This window comes from Centruroides sculpturatus, unplaced genomic scaffold, assembly GCF_000671375.1.
Source record: "Centruroides sculpturatus isolate CEXI.00-Female unplaced genomic scaffold, Cexi_2.0 scaffold218, whole genome shotgun sequence".
Taxonomy (NCBI): domain Eukaryota; kingdom Metazoa; phylum Arthropoda; class Arachnida; order Scorpiones; family Buthidae; genus Centruroides; species Centruroides sculpturatus.
The window spans coordinates 269,148-292,742 of NW_019384383.1; the positions used below are offsets into that span (position 1 = coordinate 269,148).

The following is a 23,595-nucleotide window of genomic DNA, read 5'->3' on the forward strand; positions in this document are numbered from 1 at the left end:
TTAAGATAGAATATAACAATATTTTACTCAAAAAAATACATTTCTTGTCAAATTTATCCCCGCGCGGAAACATCCGCGTTTAACTGTACAGAAGTTGAGAGTTTACCCGACTCGACACCCCTCATCTGGGGTTGTATTCGTAACTGTTCTGTCTCGTTCGACTGGGGTAGAGGCCGTTGTAGTTAGGGGTGGAACCGTAACCCGTGTAAGGCGCTTGAGGACGCGGATAGGGGCTGCTCCTAGTCTTTACGGGGTACACGTAGTTGTCGTAGGTCGGGCCGTAATTGCACAAATCCGTGGCGTAGGGCTGGTTGACGGAACACTGCGACTGATCGGGACGTGGCACGTGCAAACCGGGCGAAACGGGGACGTTGTTCATCCTGGAAAACAGAGGGTTGGTGGAGCCGGGATGTTCCTTCTCGTCATCTGCAAACAGAGAGAGTCAGAACCCAAACAGCATAGAAAGCGGTCACCTTTCCGCTTACCTTTCTCCATCTTGCCGCCAAAGGACGACGCGGGACTCACGGGCAACAGCTGAAGAGAAGTCGACCTGTGTTGACCCCTGTGTCTCTGAGCCGGAGGGAAGTAAGTTAACATCTCGACCACGCTCGAAGATATCGACCTGCGAAAGTTTTACAAATCGCAATTATCCAACTTAACTCGTTAAGTAATTTACAACCGGTAACGTTCTACATGTGGCGTAACTTTCCCGACCTTCAACTTTCCGGGTGCCACGCACGTAAAACGGGTCGTAGGTCAGTAGTAACAAAAAGGGTCGGCGATAACGATTATCTTAATCGTTTTATTAAGCGGTAAACATATACAATTAAGTGTTGTAAAAAAGTAGGTCAAAATCACTTCGTATCGAAAAGATCTGCACCCTTCGTCCGAGGGTATCGTTAGGTGCGCTTCGACGGGGTGTGGAAATTAGCGCTTTCTACGCCACTTCGACGGAGCGTAACGGTGTAGAAACTGTCATCGTTAGGTACCGTGCGAAGGGTGTCGCGTATTGACGCCTCTTAGCGGGTGGACACTCGAAGTTTGGGAATGCCGGGTCTAATGTGTACTGGCGGAGCCTCGTAACGCTACGCAACACACCCACCCGGATACAGAAAAACGCGTTACTAACGTCTACGCCGGCCAGTTTACTACCGTTAGACGCGCAAACTCTAAATGTGAATCAAAACTTTTGTTACCGAAGATAGCGTAACATACAAATTAGCTACTCTGGCAGAGCTCGTAACGCTAGCCAGATGACCAGAATCTATTTATAGATTGGCCAAGCTCATTTTTTTTATCACGAAATACGTCACACCGTGACACGCGTAGATATTCTCTCCCCGCCATCTTCGACGGTGATCTTCGTGCGGGCGAGAGACAATTTGCAAAGTTTTTTTTTTCCTTAGAAACACCAGAAACTATCGGTCGACTTATCTGGAAATTGATAGATCTCGCACACTACTAAGAGATAGCGTGTGTTTATCTTATGCAGCCAATGTTTATCTTATCCAAGGATCGCCGTTACGCTACTTATATAAGAGAATATTAACGTCGTAGAGCGTAACTAGCGAAAATTTCCATCGTATTACACCTTAAAAGTTACCTACTTAATCGGTTGCGACGGAGCGTTACGCGTCGCGACGTCCACGTCGGCGCGCGGTGTGGCCGGCGCGTAGACGCTAGTTACGTTTTATAGGGGAGGCGAGTAACATGGACTTATCTAGTGGCGGGGAGGGGAAGGAGAAGTTCGGCGGATGGTCGGACCACATGTGAGCTAGACGAGGATCCGGTTGACGCGGTCGCATCATTATTCACGTTGTCACTTTTTGTGTCGATCCCAGACTCTCACCTCGACGTTACCAGAAAAAGTAACAAAAATTACCATTCTTCGGGGTCGCAATCGCGGAAACCTTTAGCAAAAGGGTTGCTGGCGATCTTCAGCTGGGTGATCTGCAACAGTTTATAAAGTCAGAGGCGAGTTCCAGTGTAGAAACTACACCAAAAAAGTGTGTTTACGCACTCACCCTGTGGTTCTGATAGGCCGTTACGGCAGTAAATTTCGTCTCGGGGAAGATAAAAGTCTTGAAGTTCTCCGTCCTGGAAACGTCCTCCCCCTTGGGATTGATGGAGACCACGTGAAACCTGGGTTGATAACGATGCATCGAGTTCAGAATGATCTGTAAAAAAGTGACGCGGTGGACTATTAGTTACGCTTTACGGTTACGGAAACGATCTTTAAATCCCCGCCTTCCGAATTCGGGGGATTTTTACAAATTTTACTCCTAATTTTTGATGGAATTTCACTTAAAATCGAACGAATTTTAATAAGCTCCGCGCACAGATTTAGGAAGAATTTAGCTACGTCGGAGGGAAAAACGCCCAAAATTTCGACTTTTGGAGGATTTTCCTCCGAAACCGTTCGTAACTTAAGCGTAAATTCTTAAAATACGTCCACTTGTTTATCTCGAAAGAAAGTTTAGAGGGGCGAAGTTGCCATCTAGCTCGTGACAAATAGGAATTTTTCCAATTTTTCGGCCGAGTCAGAGGATCCCGAAGGCTAAATATAAATTTCTCGGAACGTTTATTATCCAAAATTTCCAGATCGAGGTGTTATTTTAGCACGAAAAAAAGGGGAGTCGCGGTGGGGGATGCTCTTATCATTTGTTCGACGAGTGCCGAGGGGTGACGACGTTTATTTTTTCTGTAGATAGCTTCGCGCGCCGTCTTTCGCGACTCGACTCATATAAGGATGCTTTTTAGCCATCGACATAATCCTACTTCGTCGCGTGTGTTACGCGGTGTAATCGGGGAGACTCGGCTTTCTAACTGTTACGCGGTGCAAGAAGAAAGAAAGCGTAACCTTCCGGCTGTTACGCCATTCCAAATCACAAAGTTGTTTCCGCGTAAAGGAGTAAAATTTGTACGTTTCGAGACACCCGATAAGGAATAAAATTCATCTCTCTAAACGTTACTTTATGTACAACGATATTTTTCTCGTAAGTTAGTCACAGAGAAATCCCAGTTCTTCTAATGTTACGTTGTATATAAATCGTACCGCGTACGCTAAATAAAAATTCACCCCCGTAATAGTGTACGAATGGCGGAAAGTTTGCTCGACCCGTTACGCGACGTCGGAACGAGTAGACTTAGTCTTTGTATAGGTTGGGCGCCGTACGAACCGAGAAAATGTTACTCTTAGACATTGTAGACGGATTTCAAACGGTGCATCGTCGGATAATTTAGAAGCGACAATGCGTAACAACTAAGAAAACAAACGTCCACGTCAGTTCTTCCGACCGAGCCCAGTTCGCGTGACGTCAACGTTATTCCAAATCTCGTCCGGTGGTGGTCTTTCGAGCGCAGCGCCGCGTAACCGGATCGAATTTCTAGTAGATTAGAGCCTCCGGAGGTGGTCCTCGGGCGCGAATTACGGGAAAAAATGGCTTCGACGATATTAATTATGAGAAACTCCGTACACGATTCGCCCCCGGAAGAAGCGTAACCGAGTCGTTCTTTAGTGACGCGAGCGTTCGTCGAAGCCCGTCATCCGACCGAAAGAGAAGTTTGACGAGTGACGAAAATTCGCACGCGCCGGTTCGATACGGCCGACCGGACTACAAATTTCCTAAATATAGATATATATTTTACGCGCGACGTCACCCACCGGTGGGTGACATCACGCGAAAACCTAAAAGAAGAAACGCCGAGGGTCCTCGAGATCGTAAAATTCCGTCACCACGCTATAAAGTTCACGCCCCGCGTGGCGGACGATAATGGCAAAAAACGTGATTTATCGCCGCGCGTTACGTCACAAATGTAAGCGCAAGGACAGTTTTACAAGCGAAGCGTCGTAAGGAGGTGTTCGAAGGCGTTTTACGAGGTTACGAATAACGCGACGCGTCTGCGAGTGCCACGAAGCGCAAAAACGCCCATGTTCGGTCTGGATCCATTTTAATCGCGCGTGTCGCACGATTTTGCGCCAGTTAGCAACGGCCGCGTAGAAAGAAAGCGTTACTTACGTGTCCGTTGTCGTCCAGTTGATTGTTGGTGAGTTTGAGCTTGTCGAAGCTCACCGCCTGCTTCATCCACTGCGTACCTTTGGCGGGAGAGTCGGGATGCACGTGGATCCTGGGCGGCATGTTGGGGTCGGCCTTCCCCGCCACGATCCAGCTGGAACTGCGAGACAAACGGTAAATGCGGAGGAGCGAGAAGAACGGACCGCGCCACGCGACGCGACGCGCCGGGGTGGGGATTAAATATAGTAAGGCGATAGGGTCTTATTTTTACAAGTATAAATTGCCATAATTTTTGGAGGAAGAAAAATCGGGCCCGGGGTTATATTTGGTATGTTTTAATGACGATTGACAGACCGAAGAAGCGTACCTAGTGGCATATTTCCGTCCGTCCCGGGGGTAGACGTTGGCAGAGGACCCGATCAAGACAAATAGGTAGAGTCGATTGGAGTGAATTGGCGAGGTAAGTAATTACTCGCCACACGCCACGCATCCCAGACAGCTGCCACCGACTCCAAATTTAACGCTGGCAAACAGACGCTCGTTATCCTCGGTTATTCCTCGCCATTTTTTTCTTTCCACTCTTATCGCCGCGTTATTTCGTTTTCTGGTCTTTTGGCTTCTTCCCGCGGCGGTAAGCCGACGTCTTAACCGCTTACGACAATCTACGGTTAACCCCCTTCTTTGGTTGGTGGCAATGCCGTTTAAGAAATTATCTGTTGTAGCGCCGTGGAGTGCGGAAGAGGCACTCGAGCGTAAATACGCGGGAGGAGTGTCGTCTCTAATTGATTGCTACGTCTGTATATTTATGCTCGAGTATATTCTATTGTGCCATTCCCGCATCCGTGGCTCCTCCGTCTACTCTCCTGTCGGCGTACGAATCTCCGCACCGTGTTCTACTTTTTTGTTTCCGTGTTAACGGCGAGCGTAAGCGCGATATTAGTCACTTACCTGTGGAAAGCGTAACGGTATCTCTTGTCGTCCACCGGCACAAAGTCCATCATCAGGATGTAGTCGGCTAGAGGGTCCATGCCGTACAACTTGACTTGGAAAGTGGGGAACATGCGCCTAAAGAAAAATAACGCGGTATTAGAAACAGAGTTGGTGAGGAGGAGGGAATTTTTCACGAGTTGGGTTAGGAAAAGGCGACGTACGCGTTTGACATATTGTCCGGGAGGATGGAACGTTGGCGAGTGCCATAAAGGTCGTTCCGGACCATCTGCATCCCTCCCTCTAGTTATCACTCACTCCACGCTTTCTCCCCCATCTAACCTGCTCTTATCAATCTTCTTAGCGCCAACTGTGCTTATTTGTGAAAGAATTTGTTACTCTTCTCGTTGCGCGGTTACCTGCCCGAGGTGAGTGATGTTTTTCGCGTGCACGGGCGAGAAACCATTTCCTTATTAAAGTGGACGTTAGTGGTGCGGCCGAGGAATTCGATCCGTGGTTCCCGCATTGTCCTCAGAAATGATTATATCGGGTCTTAACGTAGCTGGCTAACTCGACCTAGGATCCCATAGGGTGGGGATACAGACGTAACCAACGGTCTGGGTAGGATGCGAAGATTAAATCGGGCCACGTAGGACTTAAGTTCTATATTAGTCCTACACTATCGAATAGATTGGTCTAATACCGAGAGAAACGGGATCCTCCAATATACTTTCTATAGCGGTAAGGGTGTTTTCGGACGTGCCAAACGATAACTACCACCCCAAAGTAACGAAGAGTATAGAAAAGGTAGAAGTAAATTTTGGTAAATAGAGGAACAATTATTTGGGGAGTGAGAAATTGTGTCTGTGTAAATATATAAAACGTATATGGTGGAAAATTTACAGCAACAGTTACAACGTGAGGAATGTTTACTTTGACTTGTTGATGGGATGACCTTTCTCCCGGCTCCTTCCCCTCTCATTCCCTAGAAACGGAGCAAAGAACGGAGGAAGAGAGACAAGCCCACCAACACACCGTCGACCGTGCAGTCTGCAGCTTGACACCAGTCTAATTAATGAAGGAGGCTCTGTGTTTGGATAAGGACCTACTCCTGTAATCCGGGTAACACACACAACTTATTTATCACGCGTCAGCCGCCGTCCCGGAAAATAATGCATTCTCTCTCGTATCGAATGATAGCAATTAAGAATAAATCACTATTTGACTCGTCCCTGGTAACACGTGTGGTATTTATATTCTCCCGCCTCTTTCCAACAATTCTTTTTATCCGTTATCTGTTGGGTTTCGCAAACCTTAATCACCGCATCCTAGACAAGTATCGACCAGAGTTACGCCCGCCGTAACCGTGTTCTTACGAGTACCGGGGATAGACCTCGATCCCAGTTAATCCCGTAGTTTGCCAACTATTCCGTATCGCGTTACGCTTCCTAGAACGAGTCGAATCCGAGCGACGATTCATCGATAAGCATCGACACCTGTTACGGTATCTTTGCCTCCATCTTGCCGAGCTATGGCCGATTCCATTTATAAGTTAGCTTAATAGTTAATTGGAAGAGTAAATACGTGTTACGTAACGCGGGAGATATTTTGTTTTAACGATACAACCGCTAAACGGTAACGAGTTACGACGAAATTAGAGGTAATGCGATTTTCTACGGCGTAACAAACCGTTTCCCCGGCTTAACTAGCGTGTAAGGCAGTTCCGCGCCTAAAATCTGCCGCTCCCTCCCGTCAAAGAACCCAAAAATTGACTATTTTAAATACGAAATGCCCGAAAATTCTTAAGGAGATTTGTGTATTTTCCTGGGGTAAGAGGCGCGAGATGGCGATTTTCTAGCGTCGAAAATCACTCGAGGCTAAATCGCGACACACTTTTTCATTCATTGGATGCCCGGGTCGATAGACGCGTTAAAATATTTGGCAAGCGGCGGGTTGAGGAAAGACGAAACGATATTTTTCGGGAGTTGACCATAAATACGAGTTCAGACGTCAGAAAAGCGCCGTCCTCTTCAAATATGGAATCGGACTCACCCGCGATAATGGAGGAATGCGCCGATTCGACGCTATAAATCGCCTTACTAATCCCGGGAGTAACGTCCTTCCCGTCCCGATCGACGTCATAGAAACATATGTCCGGCATGTGAGCGCACTCCCAAGTCAAGTTTTTGCCCGGCTTCGTTAATGTTCCATTAATCCGGCACTAATCACTTTCGTGGGCTGCGCCAACAAATGCGACCCCTCCGTTTCATCAACCGGTAGCTCGCCATCCCTACGCAAATACTAATAATTTTATCGGGGAATACGAGATCCGCGGATAAAAAAAATTCCAATCTACGCCAAACACACCGGGCAATAAGCCAGTGTGAAATTTCTTCGGGAGGGCGTAAAAAGTGACGAGTTTTGTAAAGCGATAGTGGGTGGAGTGTTACGGTCTACGAACGGAGGACGACGTCCGGTTGTTCGGGTATCTTCCTACTTGCATCTGATAGCTATTAAATTAAGAACCGGCTTAATGGCTGCCATATTGTATCGGGACGCGGCACAGTAGACCCCCCTATAACACTTGATAATTCCGTATAATATGAATTGCGTGTTGTACGAGTCGCTTAGATTTTACAAATACGTGAGCCGTTCACAGCCTGGCACACATATTTGTAAAATGTAAGCGACTCGTACAACACGGAATTCATATAATACGGAATTATCAACAGTGTTATAGGGGGTCTACTCGTATGTCGGGTGGCGTTTCCTCCCCCTCGATAGTCAAACGGGAGCGGGCGAAGTCCCCGTAGATAAGAGATGCGAGTTTAGGAGGTACAGCTATTTAGTCACGACCTCACGTTTTGTAATTTCGTCGTTTTACGCCCCCTATTTTAAAAAGGCGCGCCTATTGGTAACCATCGAAGTCGATGCTCGACACCAAAAAAGTTAGCCGCGTGTTATAAGGGAGACCGAATTTTAAAACTCGATTATCGGTTCGGTAGTTAGTTGTACCGTAGGCGTGGGCTGCCGGGAGGGCGATAGTAGTGACGAAAGAGCCGGAGGCCCACCGCGAGGCCCACACGTTCGACGACAGATTCTATCGAGCGATTTTTTTAAAGGAGACGACAATTCGATTATTAGTTTTAAATGAGCCACGCGGACGGGACTCGGAAGATCCGCGTAATTCGATACGCGGTGTTTCGGGGAATGTAAAAAGCATTAAAAAAAATACGACGGTCGTGTCCGTTACCCGCCGCCATCTTTAAAAAATCGACGCATTCCGTCGGACTCGAATACGAGTCGGGTATAAATTACTTTCTGGTTATTTATTTAATGTTCGGATATTTAAATAATAAAGCTCGATTGTCGATAGAAGAGGCTAGTGTTTAAGTAGCGTTTCTTTACTTCTCCGCGCGTATTTGTAGGCAGCCCGCCCGTGGCACGCGTTTCTGTGGAATTGCCCGTTTCTGTTCGCACGTGTTGCGAGTAGATTTTCTGCTAAGTTAGTCTGCCGGAAAGACTTTTAATGGGGAGAAAGAGGACGTCTACTCGGTGACGTATCCTTTTTGTGATTTATTAGTTTCCCTCGATTGTCAAACGGGATGGTTGGACTCCCGGGCCAGGGAGAACAACCAAACGGAGGGTCGACTTCTGCTAAGTTGGCCAAATTCTCCGACTCGAAAACGCGCACTCCCTTAAGCACGAGTCAGAAAATTAAATTATTTTTCACTTTTCGTTCAAAATGGGGGTTTGAATCGTTAATTAAACTCGCGCCGAGAAGCGCGAGCGAAACACTACTATGCGAACCTATAGAAAATGATGAGAGAATAACTCATTACGTTAATCATTAAACGTAAACGATCTTAGTTCTTAAAAATCGCTTGGGAATGGCGATAAGCCAGGCGCGACGCCACGCGCTTTCGCGACTTTAACACTAGGCGACTTTACCGTATCTGGTAAAACAAAGCGGTAGGCTACCACTCTAGTCCGGTACAATCGTATTAATTTAAAGGGTCCGAAATACAAAAGATTTCGTTCGGATCTTAATGAAATCTCGCGCGTGGTAATTTCTACCCTTTAAATGGTATCGCGGATAAGTATAATACGTCACAGACCGAAAACTCTGTTGATTTTACGTTGGCGTAGGCCCCGTTCGAATCTACGATTTTCGGTGGGGTTCGGATCCCCCGAATTACCAATAAGAATATTATGGCGGATATTTTTATAAGAAATGCGCTTCCCGTTTCGGCTGCCGGACACGGTCTTCTTTCTAATTTAATTGACGAGAAAGTGACTAAAATGATTTGCTACGTCATCAATCTCGGCGCGTACCCACCGGTCTCAAAAAATGGGACATTATTTGTCTCCGGGACGAGAAACATATCTTCTAATAATAGAAGCGTGGCTCCGGCTTGCCAGAATTATCGCGGTAGTAAGGAAAAATTTCGAAAGGGCCCATTTGTTAAGGCCTTCCTTCGGCCTAGACGGCACGTGTCTGTACAATTTGTCTATTTGCGCAGATCTTGACGTAACGCGGATAACGAGGGAATTCTGAATTATTAAAATATACACTGTATATAGGCGACGCAACACCGAATATCTAGGCAACAACGGCGATATAACGACAGTAATATCTAAGGGGTAACGGTACAAAGGGAGTATTTGAAGCGCGCTGGTAATTTAACGGGCTTATCTAGGAGATATAACGGTACAAAGACAGTTCTAGCTTATTGTAGGATTACCGTAAGAGGGTGGCCTAACGATATAACATAGCCAAATTATAGAAATAGCGGTAAATAGGACCGTCTAGAGGTGCCGGCAAATTAAAATACGTGGGATATGGCGGAGGCTGGATAGGAAGATGTATCGAATATTTCGACGTCGGTGGCCATCGAAGCGACCCGATCTAACCTCGAGCTACGTTATTATCGAGTAATTAGAAATAAGTGTTCCGAAGACAACTATACCAAACGTTACGTTTCTTAATACAAATCGTTCCTCGCCTGGATATTCGCTAATCGATTTGCAAATATTGTAATTACCGCGGGCATCTCGGATACGAACGGGGGTTGCCAGACGTGGAAGATGCGGAATATCAGAAAGGTGGTTACTGCGTTTATAATAAGGGGAAGAGAACAGTTCGTGAATGAGTTTCGAATCGAATAAGATAGACGAGGCGATCTTACTTCGAGACGAATATTTAGAGTTAAAGGGGCAGCGAGCTCCGATATAACGGAAGTACGTAAGATCACTGGCGCTATAACGGGGCTAATTACGAAACGCCGAACATTTTGGTATAAGTATAATACCACCCACTTTTAAGGTATAAAATGCATTTTATACCTTAAAAGTGAGTGGTATTACCGGCGAAACAGGCTTCTCCGGGTCGGTATTCTAATAAATTTGCGTATCGATTAAGAAAAGACTCGAATCGCAATGGATAACGCGCGGCCATCTCTCCGCGCAACTACGGATTTTCCTACTTAAGAAGCTATTTACCGAAATGTAAAATAGCGTAACCGTTAAATCCGATGGTAACGGTTGCGGTATAAATATTTACATTAGTGACCGAGAGTCGATAATAAGGGTAATCGCGTCACGATTTGCGCCACGAGAACCGAAAAAAAACATAACCCGACAGCGGGCGGAATGGCGTTTAGCGCGGGGAAAGAAAAAATTCCGACGTTTTTCCAACCGCATCTACGCAAAATCGAACAGAATTCGACTTATGTATAAGGAAAATATGCCTCGCGCGAAAGGAATGTCCGACTACTTAACAAAAACACGTGCGGTGCCAAGAAACGCGTCGAGAAGACGGGTGAGAGGATACCAGATTTTAGACAGTTGGCTACCGCCGACAAAATTTGTGGCCCGGCTAATCGAACGGGACCGTGAGTTACGGTAGGAAATTCTCTTCTACCGAGTGGTCCCGTCCGTCCAAATTCTTAACGCGGAATACGAGAACCGGTGGCATATTTTGCGCATCCACCTAAACGTCTAAGAACTAATTTAGTCTCCTCCGCGTAAATAGAACTGTCATTTTTCAACCGTTAATTGTTCCCGACTCTCCGTACAATCCGCGTGTTTACAAAGGTTATACGTTACGAGTTATTCTCGGAGCGGCCACCATTTTTCACCCAATGACCACGGGTTGCGAAGCGGAAACAAACAATAAAATTGTTACGGAGACGAATTATATTCGACGACGGAAAGATGCGGTATTTGCCAGACCATTGTCCGGGGGGGAACTGCAAAAAAGACGGCGTAACGCGCCTTTCTTTGTATACGAATGTGACATATTTATACATCCGTTAATTGAACTTAATCGCGTCGTAAACTGCACCACTGTTGGGAATTGACCACGTGATGTTTTTGTTAGAATGCAATAAATGACATAGGCCAAATTTCTATTTACGGCCGGAACGGACAAAAACTAGCACGATAAAACGGGGTAAGAAAATATTCGCTAGGAAAACTAAGGGCATTCTTAGGGTGCGACTATGCAGACGCGAATTTAGAGCGAGCGAGAGGTTGCGAGCGATTTAGTTTTCGCAAAGAATATCCATGCACAAACGAGAAGCGAGAAATAACGCTGGCAAGAGCGAATTTCTGGTTCTCGCACATATCTGACAGGTTTTGATATTTATCGCGTCTCGCCTCTTCTCGCCACATATTCTCGCTCGCTCGGAAAATTCGCTCGCTCTCGTATGCATAGTCGCACCCTTACTTCGATTACACTTAGGCGACGAGTGGGAGAAACGTTTCTCGAAACGTCCGGAGTCTGGCGTAATATCGAGGGAACTTAGACTGGCGGGCTAAAATAAATTTAACCTCAGTGTTTCGTTTAAATATAATACAACGATCTCGTATAATCAAGCCGGGCCAACCTGGCCCGCGCGAAATTGTTCGAGTAGAATCGAACTTCTCGCGGATGAACGAAATAACGCGTCGAAAAGGTGATGTAATATTCTAGAAATATTCTAAAAGGGTAAGGGGCTAGAGGGTTGTGTAAATTGAAATTTCGACCCCCCTTCGAATAGATGGTTTATGGCCCGGTGACTTTTGTTGGCCGGGTCATAAACCAACTATTTGAGGGGGCGGGTTTCGAATACTTTCTAGTATTCGAGCACCGGCCCTATCTAATTAGACGGCGAGAATCGACGATCGTATCGAGTAAATTAATCGAGAGATATTTATTTTCTTCCGTTAAAATCAAATTCCGATATTACGCTGCGGATTTTCCTCAAACTCCAAAATGGGGGTCGTCCCGATTGTAATGTTTTTTCTGCGGGTGGCGGAAGGAAAGAACGGAAGAGGAAGGCAAAAGTTAACTTAATTTTTCACCCCATCCCGAAAAATCGAAGAAAGTCGAGTATTTTCGGTCCTTTGACGGGCGGAAGTTCGGTCGGCCGGCGGCTTTCCACGGTTAATCTACCTGTTTTTAATTTATTTTTACTAGTTTGCTCTACATTATTAAAAAATTTTCGTTTTGTCTTATCCGCGCTTAATTGAATCGTTATAAATTACATTTTTAAAAATTTATAAAGACAGATATAGGCCTAAATAATAGTATTTAGAAATTTATTATTGGCGACAATGCAGAAACGATAGCGTGGCGAAACGACTCCGAACGTCGGGTTCCTTTAAAAACAGTCTCGTTCGGCAACGGCCACACAACTTAGGCCCGCGCCACAATCCCTATTAATTAAACCCTCGCGCGAAAAGTATTCGCCTCTTTCCTAAGCTTTTCGGGTATAGACTAAATTCACTATTTCGCGCCAGCACCGGCCTAAATTAATCCGAGATTATCCTCGTTTCTAACCTATTGTGTGTAACTTAAATAAGTTACCATCGACTTCAACTTATCCGGCTTATTGTATGCCAGAGTTTATTCGATACGACGAATATTTATCCAGAAAATCTAGAAAATAACGTAAATCTATCGGTTCTATTGGCTACACTAGAATCAAAAATTAATGCGAGGTATAGAAACGTTGGCAATGTGTTCTTCCTATCCGTTGTAGAACCAGTAAAACAGATAACAGATTCCCTTCAACACGCAGTAAGGAATACATAAACAAGAAAACAACAAGGAAATATATGTCTCGACTGGCCTTGATCCAACGCAGAGTAACCAAAACACCAGAGGACAATACAAACGAGCTGGGTTTCTGTATTGTTTCGGAATAAACAAGGAGTGTTAGAGATTGGCAACGTCTTTAAAATGTCCCAAGTTAGTAGCGGCGCCATTTATTGGTATAAGCGCGAAAAATTACCATCGTCTACAACGAATTTGCTCTTACAAAAGAAAAACCGGGTATTGTTTTTATAATAGTTTAACGCTTGACGCAACTATCACCCGTAGTAACGGGAAGACGGTGCGAATTTACGGGCCTATTCTAGTATACTATGTATAACGCGATAGTAAAGGTTTTGCCAAGTATTTTTGTGCCGGGCAACTTTCTAATCTCGCAACATATACGAAAATTATTATAATGTCGCGAACCTTTAATAGCCGATTCGAAATAAGGGCAAAATATATTGGCGTATATACGCGTATATTGTTACGTCGGTATCCCGAAGAACTTGGCTTAAAGTCCCGGAGGAAGACAAGAAATTTGAATTAATTAAAGGTTACCTTTTAGTTTAGGTAACCTTTACTTCATTCTTTACCAAAGGCCACCAAAGAATAACTCGAAGGGAGGTAAATCGTTTGCGTTATCGACTGGCTTTTAGATAGGGACTCAACGACATACGAAGCTTTATGGTACAAGATAGAGCCACGTCGATAAGAAGACCTCTGACACTAAACTGTTACTTAGTTTATTCCTCATTTCGCGTTACAGAATAGCCGGTACGTAACACGTAATACGAAGAACGTAATGCCGCGATAAGCGCTGGCATCCGGCACGATATAACCCAATACCTTAGGTCTCGACGAATTCGGAGACTAATTTTTGACTATTAAGCTCGACACACGTTTCCTCGGATCCCGTACAAAATGGACCCACCCGGACCAAATAAAATATCGTGTCACGTCTAACAATACGTAGTAATTCCACACGGTCGAATCTAATTCTAAGAGGCGAGACAATTGAAATTTTCGCGTTACTTTCTTAGATACCCAGCCCTGGCCACCCTCATTTCTAGAAAGCGTGCTACAGGACTCGTGTATCTGTTACCGCTAAAGCTCGAAAATCGTTAATCAGCAGATTAACTAGGGTGATCCGTTAAAGTTGCTAAAATTGTTCTATTTCTGAAATTACCTAGGAAATGTGCAGAGTATCTAGGTAATCCGCGCATTACCTACTAGGTACTCGGTAAAGTGAAAATAAGATCTTTGCTGAAACAACGGCAACGTTTCTCTACGCTTAAATTAACATATTGTTCTTTATTTAATTTTCGATATCTAAAGAATCGAGTTAATACAATCAAACAATCGACAAATTAGTTAATAGAATCAATCATCAACCAATTGAAAAACATACAAAAAATCATACGATTTAAAATATGAATACAATTAGGGAAATTATTATATAGATAACCACCTATGGAATTTCCGGACTTTGAGTATCTATCTGAACTGAGGGGACAAACACGACTTAAACGATACCCTACTTTTGGACCGGAGACGAAAAATAATAAAGTTATCATACTTTTTCTGGTGATGGCGTGATGTAATTGTGCAGTTAATGTTACTTATGGTGAGTAAAATGGTGGCTCGTCTCCAGCAAACAGAAGAAAGGAAACAGTGGGGACGCACGTTCTAACCTAACCTATTATAATAAATTACCATAATTATTACCAACCAAATTATTAGAATAGGTTTGAACGCGCGACCCCGCTGTTTCCTTTCTTCTGTTTGCTAGAATCGGAGACGAGCCGCCATTTTATCCACCATAAGTAACATTATCCAATTGTGCAGTCTAAAGATTGGTGACGCTTTGAATTTCGTAGCAATTGGTTTCTGCCACAAGCGCACCTATTTGTGGTACGTTTATTTGTGGCAAAGATCTTATTTTCACTTTACCGAGTGCCTAGTAGGTAATGCGCGGATTACTTAGATACTCTGCGCATTATCTAGGTAATTTGAGAAATGGAACAATTTTCACAACTTTAACGGATCACGCTAGGTAATCTGCAGATCAGTGCCGGCCCGAGACAAGTTTTAGGATGGAGCGAGATCCTATTATGGCGCCCCCTTGGTTGCCCCTAATTTATACCCTTTAATTTTCTTTACCACTGAGGCGCCCCCTAGGACTTAGCGCCTGGAGCGGCTGCTCCGTTCGCCCTATGGTAGAGCCGGCTCTGCTGCAGATTGAGTTTTGCGGTAACATATCTAAGAATACGAATCTTACTAAGCTCGATGAAGCGGTGTATAATTCCGAGGAAAAATCTACTTAATCCAAAAAGGAACCTACCGGAATTCGAAGAAGTTGTGTCTAATTCCGGGATGGAAGCTTCTAAATTCGAAGAAATAGAAAATTTCAACCAAATGTACTAAATTCGAGAACACAGTTTATTGTGTCTACTATCCGGGTCTTTCGAAACTTACTGCGAATAAAAGACGAGTTATACATTCAAAGACGAGACTTAGTAGTCTAGGACGATTGCCGAATACAACTAATCTTGTAGAATTGTCGTATTCTAGCTAGTACTTCTGTGCGTTACCATTCCTCCATTCGAGCGTACGAAGTTTACAAAGAGAAATTAGGCACTTAATCGAAGACTTATCTTCCAATTAAACCCAAGCTCCGTTTAAGTAAGAAAACTCTACTTTGCGCAAAGTTTCTCTTCGGCCAACCCCGAAACTGGCCGGAGGAATCGGGAGGATGCCAGTTTTTGGGTGGCAAAAGTAGCGCGCGCGATAGTCTGGCTCCTCCGAAAATCGTTACTTCGCACACCTGGCCAACGTCAGACTCAAAATAGAAACCGTACGCTTTAAATGCCGGAAGAAGTTTCTTTTTTTAATATTTTTCAACCAGTTCGAGTCGCTTCTGTGGCAGAAAGTAGCGTCGCTTCCTTCTTTTCTCGTCGCTAACGGCTCCGGAAAGGGATTTAAGTTCTCGTGTAGATTTTTGATGGGTTGGTTCTAAGGATATTTCCAGTTCCCGTAGGAACTATAGCGCTAGAATTGTCATTAAATATCCCTTTTTAACGCCTTATGTATTACTAATTCGGTTTAGTTTCTATCGCTAACAAATTTCCTATTTAGACGCTTCCTGGCCTTTTCTACACTACTGTTCATTCTTATTCTCAATTCTTCCATTAGAAATATAACGTAACAATCATAAATGTCCGTAATTATTATTCATTTCTAATTACAAATTTTATATTTTTTATACAAAGACGTTAAAAGAATGGAATGTAACGTTAACAGCTGATACTGCAAACGATAGGAACAATGTTATAAGTATTGTTCTTATTTCTATCTATATATTCGGTTTACGGCGTCTGACGACCTCCGGGAACCCTCTCCGTCTCTATCCATACACCATTCCTCTTTAATCCCGTTTTCACTACACGCTAACTTTACTCCGTCGTACCAAATTACCCGGGTCTTCCTCTCATTTTCGTGAAATGTATTCCATTGACATTTTCGGGAGTCTCTCCTCACTCATTCTTTTCGCGTGTCCGAACCAAATAAATTGTTTCCTCCGTATTTCTTTTAAAACCGTCTCCTTCGATCCCATTAGGTCTTTGGTCCTCTGATTAGTTATTCTTTCTCTTTTCGAGATTCTGCACCATCTTCTCGATGTATCCATTTCAACCGTCGTTACTTTTTTCTTCTCTCCCCAGTCATCCTCCGTGCCTCCGCTCTGTATAATTGAATGCTTTTTAACAATGGCATTAAATATTCTCTCTTTCTTTGATCTAGTTATTTCTTCATTCCACCGTATTCCATTTAATTTTTTAACCGCTCTCTTGCCTCGCGCTAATCTTGTATTAATTTCTAACGTTCACATCCCTCGATCTTTTCTCCTCCTTCCAGTTCCGTGTCCGTTTTATCCCCTTCTACGCGTAAGTATTTTATTTTACTCGTGTTTATATATAAACCTCCTTTAAAATATTCCTCTTTTATTTTTCTTGTCGCCTATTCCACATCATCCTGCCATTACCACCCCATTATCCGCAAATTGTTCTTATTTTTTTATATTACTATCTATTACTTAAGTTTCTAGTCGTTATTGGTGTTAATAGGAGATAGTTATGCTAAAAATTACATGGAAGTAATTAACGGTTTAAGAAAGGGGTGATATTATCAACTACAATTAACAAACTAGGGTTGTGTTTAATTCCCTATCTTCGCTTGTCCGTTAAATCGATTGCGTATTTTAGCGCCCATCTGATTGTATCTTTTCTAGTTTTCCTAGCGACTGCAGCTTTTCTTAGTCTTTCTAGACGTGTTTCGTGTTTGCTATCGTCCTAGTCGGCTGCAGTTTTTCCTACTTCCTTTATCATTTCGTTCCTTCTAATCCATTAATCAATACCATCGCTTAATGCCTACTTAAAAACAATTGGCATCGGAGACGGAAGACTACGGTTTAATCGTCGATGGTCTTTTAGAAAAGGGGGAATTGTCCGGACCAGCGTTTTATTCACCGTCGATTTAACACGACGGACATGGCGAGTGGAAGTCGATAAGGATCCCTCTTCGAACGGAAGTCGTCGATTGGCCGTATCGGGCCACCTACGTAGATGGCACATGACGGGTTTGGTCACGAGATACGGTAGGTTAGTCGCTGACAGACGTCACCCGACGTGGCCGTACCCGAGCAAAATGGTAGTTATGGCCGAAACAAAAACTTCTTTCATCGTAACGTCTCGGAAAATGCGGATCTTTATCGCTGTTTGTATACACTGCCTCGCGACTTTTGGACCCTCGATTGCGCGATTCTGGTGTAAACTACCATTTAAAATGTGCTCGGTGTACCAAATCCTGCCGTTGGAGGGGATTTCGCTACCGCGGCCCCTTAGGACGTACGGAAAGAATGTCCCGTCCGTCCGACACAATAAACGAAACACGTGTTGTCCGTATCTACAGACACATCGCGGTCGTAAGGGCCGTCTGGGGGTGGAACTCTCGAAACGGAGAGTAGAAAAAATCCTCCGACCACTTTTTACACGCTGACAGCATCTGCAAAGTCCCAGGACAGACTTCATCAACAAGGAGATAGAGTAGACAAGTGTTGGTGATTTACGGCCCCGGCTATAAATCTCGACGTCTATCTCGTTCGCGTCCAGTGCGAGAAGAAGGACCACGTCGGCTATTTATTCCTTTTTCTACGCCAAGAAATAAAAGAATGTTTTTATAGGCGTCCGGCCGCCATCTTGAAAGACGGAGAGACTTCGCCGGCCAGCCAACGCGACGCGACGCGTCGGCACGGGTAGAGAGAGGGTTACGAAAAGCCAACTGCTAGGCCGGGTGGTCGTCGCAGGTGTCGGGCGCGCGACGAATTTGACATACAACACCGGTTGGACATTCTCGCGGTACAATGACCAGGAGGATGCGTCCCGAGTGCAGGGGTGCGAGCTTATCCAAACAAACTGCGACCCTCTCTCTCTCGGTTCTCTCTCGTCTCGAGTTACTCTCTCCCCCCGGCGAACACCCTTCGGAGATCGATACGGGGTCGGGTCGTGACCTTAACCGATGCACTGGACAACTTTGTCACAAGTAGACTTAAGGCCTTTTACTTTAGGGATAAACAAATGAATCGTTCACTCGGGAAATTTATTTTAATGTCAAAGTACCACAGCTCGTCTCTCCCCCTTTTTTTTTATTTTTCCTTCTCCTTTCCTAGACTCGCTCGTATGAGGTGGCAGCGCGACAAAAAAAAAAAAAAGATAAAACGAGATGTCGTCGCCGCGACACCTCGTGTTATCTTTTTTGCCCCCCTCGAAATGCGGACGAATTTTTGGGGGGGTTGCCGCAAAGAATTTCAGATATTTTTTTTAGGTTTTTTCGCACCCTTAATCATCTGTAAATGGGGAATGCTGCAAAGTAACGCTTAACATTCGGTATTAATTACATTTTTAGTGTAAGATACCCATCGGGCAACGGGTTTACGGTATCTTCTCCCTCCCTGGAAACGGACCTCGGCTGTTAATGTACAGTGTTCTAGGTAATAGATACGTAGAGTACGTGTACGAACGAAAAGCCCTAGAACCGGCTCTATAATAAAATCCCGAATGTTTATGTCTTTCGGTATTTTTATTGTTATAGGCCACGTGTGCCCGATTTTCGTGTATAGTTCTGGTGCGCGCTTACTGGAAACACGGCGACAAACAAAAAAAAAAAATCCCAACTCTAAAGGGTCTAATCTCGCACTCTCTCGTCACAACACGCGCCAAAATATTAAAAAATTACAGTTGTTCTACACCCTTACTTTCTGTACCCTAAGGATCCTTCTTACAGCTTATCCGTAAAGGCTATAGTACATAATAGAACAGAAGAATAGGTGTTTGGAACGGAACGGATCCCTATTTTGAGTACGTCCGAATTCCATCCCCGAAAGCCTATTCCTACATTCATTATCCAAAAAGACAAAAAGGCAAGTATAGAAAAATATCCTTATGGTATTCCTATAGCTAGCACCGCAAAAATCCCTAAATTCTAATAGCCCTTAGAATATAGTGATTCTTGCGTTACGGTTTATCGATCTTCATTCGTTAACCGCACTACCAACACGTGAGAATAGGCCTACGTATATTTTACGCCTTTAGGTCTTCTTTACATCCAAATCCTTAATGAATCCCAATGGCCAACCTCGACTTAACGACGACCCAGCACCGAATTCTTATAGTATACCTCTGGATACAGACAAACGAAGAATTTTATTCGCTGCCTCTAGTTTCGCACAGCGCGGGCCATTATATGGTTCGAAAGTTGCCCGTGCCTTCAAACAATATAAAGTTCTATAATTAGTTATAGTATAGCCCTATCCGAAACGGCCTAGCCAAAAAAATAAAGGCGTGCACGCGACGTAGGGGTGGACAAATTCCCACTGGCGCGTGACGAAAGTATGCCGAAACACCAGTTTTTTGGTGCTTCGATACAGTTTATGGAAAAATATTCCCGGAGATATTTTTATTCCGGTTTCTATATCGGTCAAGACGAGAAATGTGTCCTTTAGAGCTTAATGCAGTGAATAAGGAAGAATTTTTCACTCGGCGTCACGGTTATTTTTAGAGGATTCCGAATCCGAACAACGTTTCACTCCACTTTTAGTGCTATCCGTTCTATAATTTATCATCAGAAATTGCCGAGGAATCCACGTCGAGTCTTCTTTACACCGAGATGCTCTACAGAATTAGATAAAGGCGAGAAGGGATTTAGAAATCGCACCTTTTCAGGTAGTGTCCTTTGTAACACCGACGAATGGCAGTTCCCCGGCGTCGTTACGCGTAGCATCTTCGGTGACTGCTCAATTTGTCCACTAATTTGTTAGGCGACCTCGCAGCTTGGCAATGGGAAGGACTGCCAAAATGCCACTTTTCGTAACAAAACAAATGCCAAAACGTGTGCCAGCTTAGCCACTTCGCGTATCAAATGTTACCACGGATTCAAATGTTACTTTCTTCGGAAAATTTCTTTTCCGCCAAGGATGCCGATCCACCCGACGGAAAGGACCATCGAAAGTAAATTTGTACGGCGTTTTGGTCCCTATCGTCCGACTTTTACCAAATTTTCTGTATGATCGCGTCGCGTGGCTTCGTCGCCGAGTCGCGAGACGACGTCGCTATCCATTAAGTAACGGTAGCGCCCTGGTAATTGCGTCGATACCAGAATCTTGTCAGCATCTTAATAGCGCTTTCGTAAAAAGAGCGAAAAGTGTGGAGAGAATAACTGGTCTCTCGAGATGTTCGACGAGTGTTCTCGAGTTGCATTCTAAGCGATAGCCACCGAGGCAAAAGGAACCGAATGGTGTTTTGGATGTTGGCGAGTTTCGGTTCGGTATTTATCTACGCGCCAGCCTAATTCTTTTCCAGGTTGCTCTGTGTGTTCCTTTTGTCCGGTCTCATCTATTTTGCTAGTATGCGCTTTGTTTTACCTATTCTTTACCTCCTCCTCCGAAAGATGAGGCAAAGAATATATACAAAATGGAGAGACTAGGAAGAACCCCTATAACGCTCTCTCTATTCTCTTCCCTTTCTTTTAAGAAACACCTAATTTCTCCCTTGAGAAATATGTCGGCTCTATGTAAGTATTATTCCTTAATCTCTACAGGAAAGAATTCTATAGTCTCGCACAACGGAAATTTGCCAGCTAACACCTCTATATTAAACCCCGGTACTCGGAAGATACGGAGGCATAAAATTCGATTCGTACCTTCCAAATCCATCCCCAGTGTTACACCCTCGAAAGTGCGATCCGAGGTAAGACAAACGCACTTACCTTCCGGCCTTGGTGACGATCATCTCCGTGCCTAATTCGTTGAATTCGTCCCACAGGGTCTTCATCTCCAACGTGGCGGTCACCGTGACCAATTTGGGGTGAAGAGGCTTCTTTTCTCTGTTTTCCGAGTCGTCTTCGCCTTCCGCCACTCCGCCGTCGTCCAGGCTCTTCTCTTCGCCCACGGGATCGATGATCTCTTCGCACTCTTGCAGCCTGTAGGTTGCCCCGTTGTAATGATACAAGTCTTTGGTAACACTGAGGAGGCACGCTGTCGAGAAAAGGCTCTTTCAGTTATAGTTAATGGGGCTTAACATTGGGGGAGTTAGTTACCTTACACTTCCCGGTTTCTCCGACTACGGCTTAAACTTCGTAAGCGGTCACCTCCGTATAGCGTAAAGTGGCCTTAAATCGAGGTAATAAACCCAAGAGTATAACACGTCCGCCAGTCGCGTAATAGTAGACATATGCGTGTGTGGCGGATAAGCTAGACACCTCCGCGAGTTCGGGGTGGTCGGAGTTTTATTATCCGAAGTTTAATACAAAAAGCGCGTAAGTACACGAGAAAACAATGGCATTAGCGCTGTGGAACGGCGTTGGCGTATCGGAAGTATTAACACCCGGTGCGGGATTGGATTACCCGCGTCGCGGCGTTACTCGGCGCGCGCGAGAAAAGGATATAAGAAAACCGAGGAGGACTCACCTTCCATCTCCTTAACGGGGGTGTTGGGGCACGGGACGGGATCGACGGCGGGCGTCGGAGCCGCGGCCGGAAGTGACCAGTCGTAGCAACATTCGGAGGCGCGTGCGACGGCCAGCGGAGCCAGGAAAGACTCGGCAGCGTTGTCCGACATCAAAGAGGCGATGCTGAACGGATTGCAGCGACACGAATAAGCCGGGTCGATATCCATCCGAAGGCTCGATCCGGCTATCGACGATCTTCGTCGCCTTATCGCCCTCCGCTCCCTCCCGTTGGAGAAGCACGCCGACGCTCCGCCCCTCGCTCTGTCTCCGCCAATCGGATCGACCTAGGAGGAACGTTAGTCTTCGGCGTCACGCCTTCCCCCTCGCTTGGCGCGTTCACCCCCGGCGGAGTTTGGGGGAGGGGATGCGGACCGTTCCGACCCCCTCCATCTCTCCGATTGGTCGACCGAGACCAGACACCTGGATCGACACGCCTTCCGCCAGCGGCGGATGTGGAAGATGCATTCCGCCGCTTCCGGAATAACCGGAAGTCGCGCGTGGTGGGTCCAGTTTTTGTACATTTCTCGTGACTCGACTTTTCTATCGCTTCGAATTTTTGTCACGTGGCTCGAACGTTTGTCCATTGATTTACTCAGCGTAACACATTAGGACGAGTACCGGAGTAGGCCTAAAGCGCCCGGAATTTAAGCGAATCCTACGAAAGGATGTCTAATTTTGAAGGCAGGGCGTGGAAGATACGATTATTTAACCTCTTACAACGGGAGAAAAGACGAAACACAAAAGAGACGAGAGTTAGAAGGGAGGCGTTTCGATTTCCGGGAAACTCCTACTTATCGATTACCTGCGTATTTAAACCAATCGACGAAGCTTACTTACGATCTATGCGTCTTCGTGGGGCCGGTACCTTCCTATTAACAGACTATACAATTGTATTCCCGTGTACGACGCATAAGCCGGGCTTTACAAAGGAGCGTAGGATTTCGATTAACCGTTTCCTTCGCTGCCATCTTTTAAACAGCAGAAACTATCAACACCGCGAGGTGTTTTGTGGTCAGTCGACTAGAGGTCACCGTCAGTAACGTAACAATACTATCAATAGAACATCTCTTCTACGTAACTGGTAATTAGCATGGTTCCACTTGTCCGTGAAAGTATCCTACAATCTTTCGTCTAAATTTTATTTTTAAAAACACATTTACGTACCGAATTCGGTACATTAAGATATCACTGATGGGAGAAATGTTTAGTTTACGCGCGAGTAGAATGCCCGTAAGAAGCGTTGGTTTAAAAGAGTAGCCGAAGTATAGAGCACGACGGACAGACTTCCGATTGAAAGAGCAGTTTTAACACATTTTTCCATTTTATACACGCTTTATCGAGGCGAAAACACTATTCTACGGGCAGATCTTTGCTTCGCGCGTTTCGTGACCGGACAATATAATTCTTACAAAAAAAAAGCAAGGATCCCCGATTCTCTCTCTCTCCTTTCAAATAGCGCTAGACTACGGCTTCTAACAAATAACAGCGTTAAAAAGGGGTTTTATCATCATT

General features: G+C 45.0%; 1 protein-coding gene across 1 annotated transcript; it reads right to left on the reverse strand.

Moving 5' to 3' along the window:
- On the reverse strand, positions 1–22,564 carry LOC111617961 (T-box transcription factor TBX10-like). The gene is made up of 8 exons (XM_023359363.1): positions 22,043–22,564; positions 21,343–21,610; positions 4,965–5,081; positions 4,020–4,176; positions 2,025–2,177; positions 1,883–1,950; positions 486–622; positions 1–426 (listed from the first exon to the last, which is right to left on the reverse strand). Exons 1-8 carry the CDS (start codon positions 22,248–22,250, stop codon positions 122–124), a joined length of 1,413 nt encoding a protein of 470 aa, XP_023215131.1. The 5' UTR covers positions 22,251–22,564; the 3' UTR covers positions 1–121.
- Between the last annotated feature and the right edge of the window lie 1,031 nt (positions 22,565–23,595).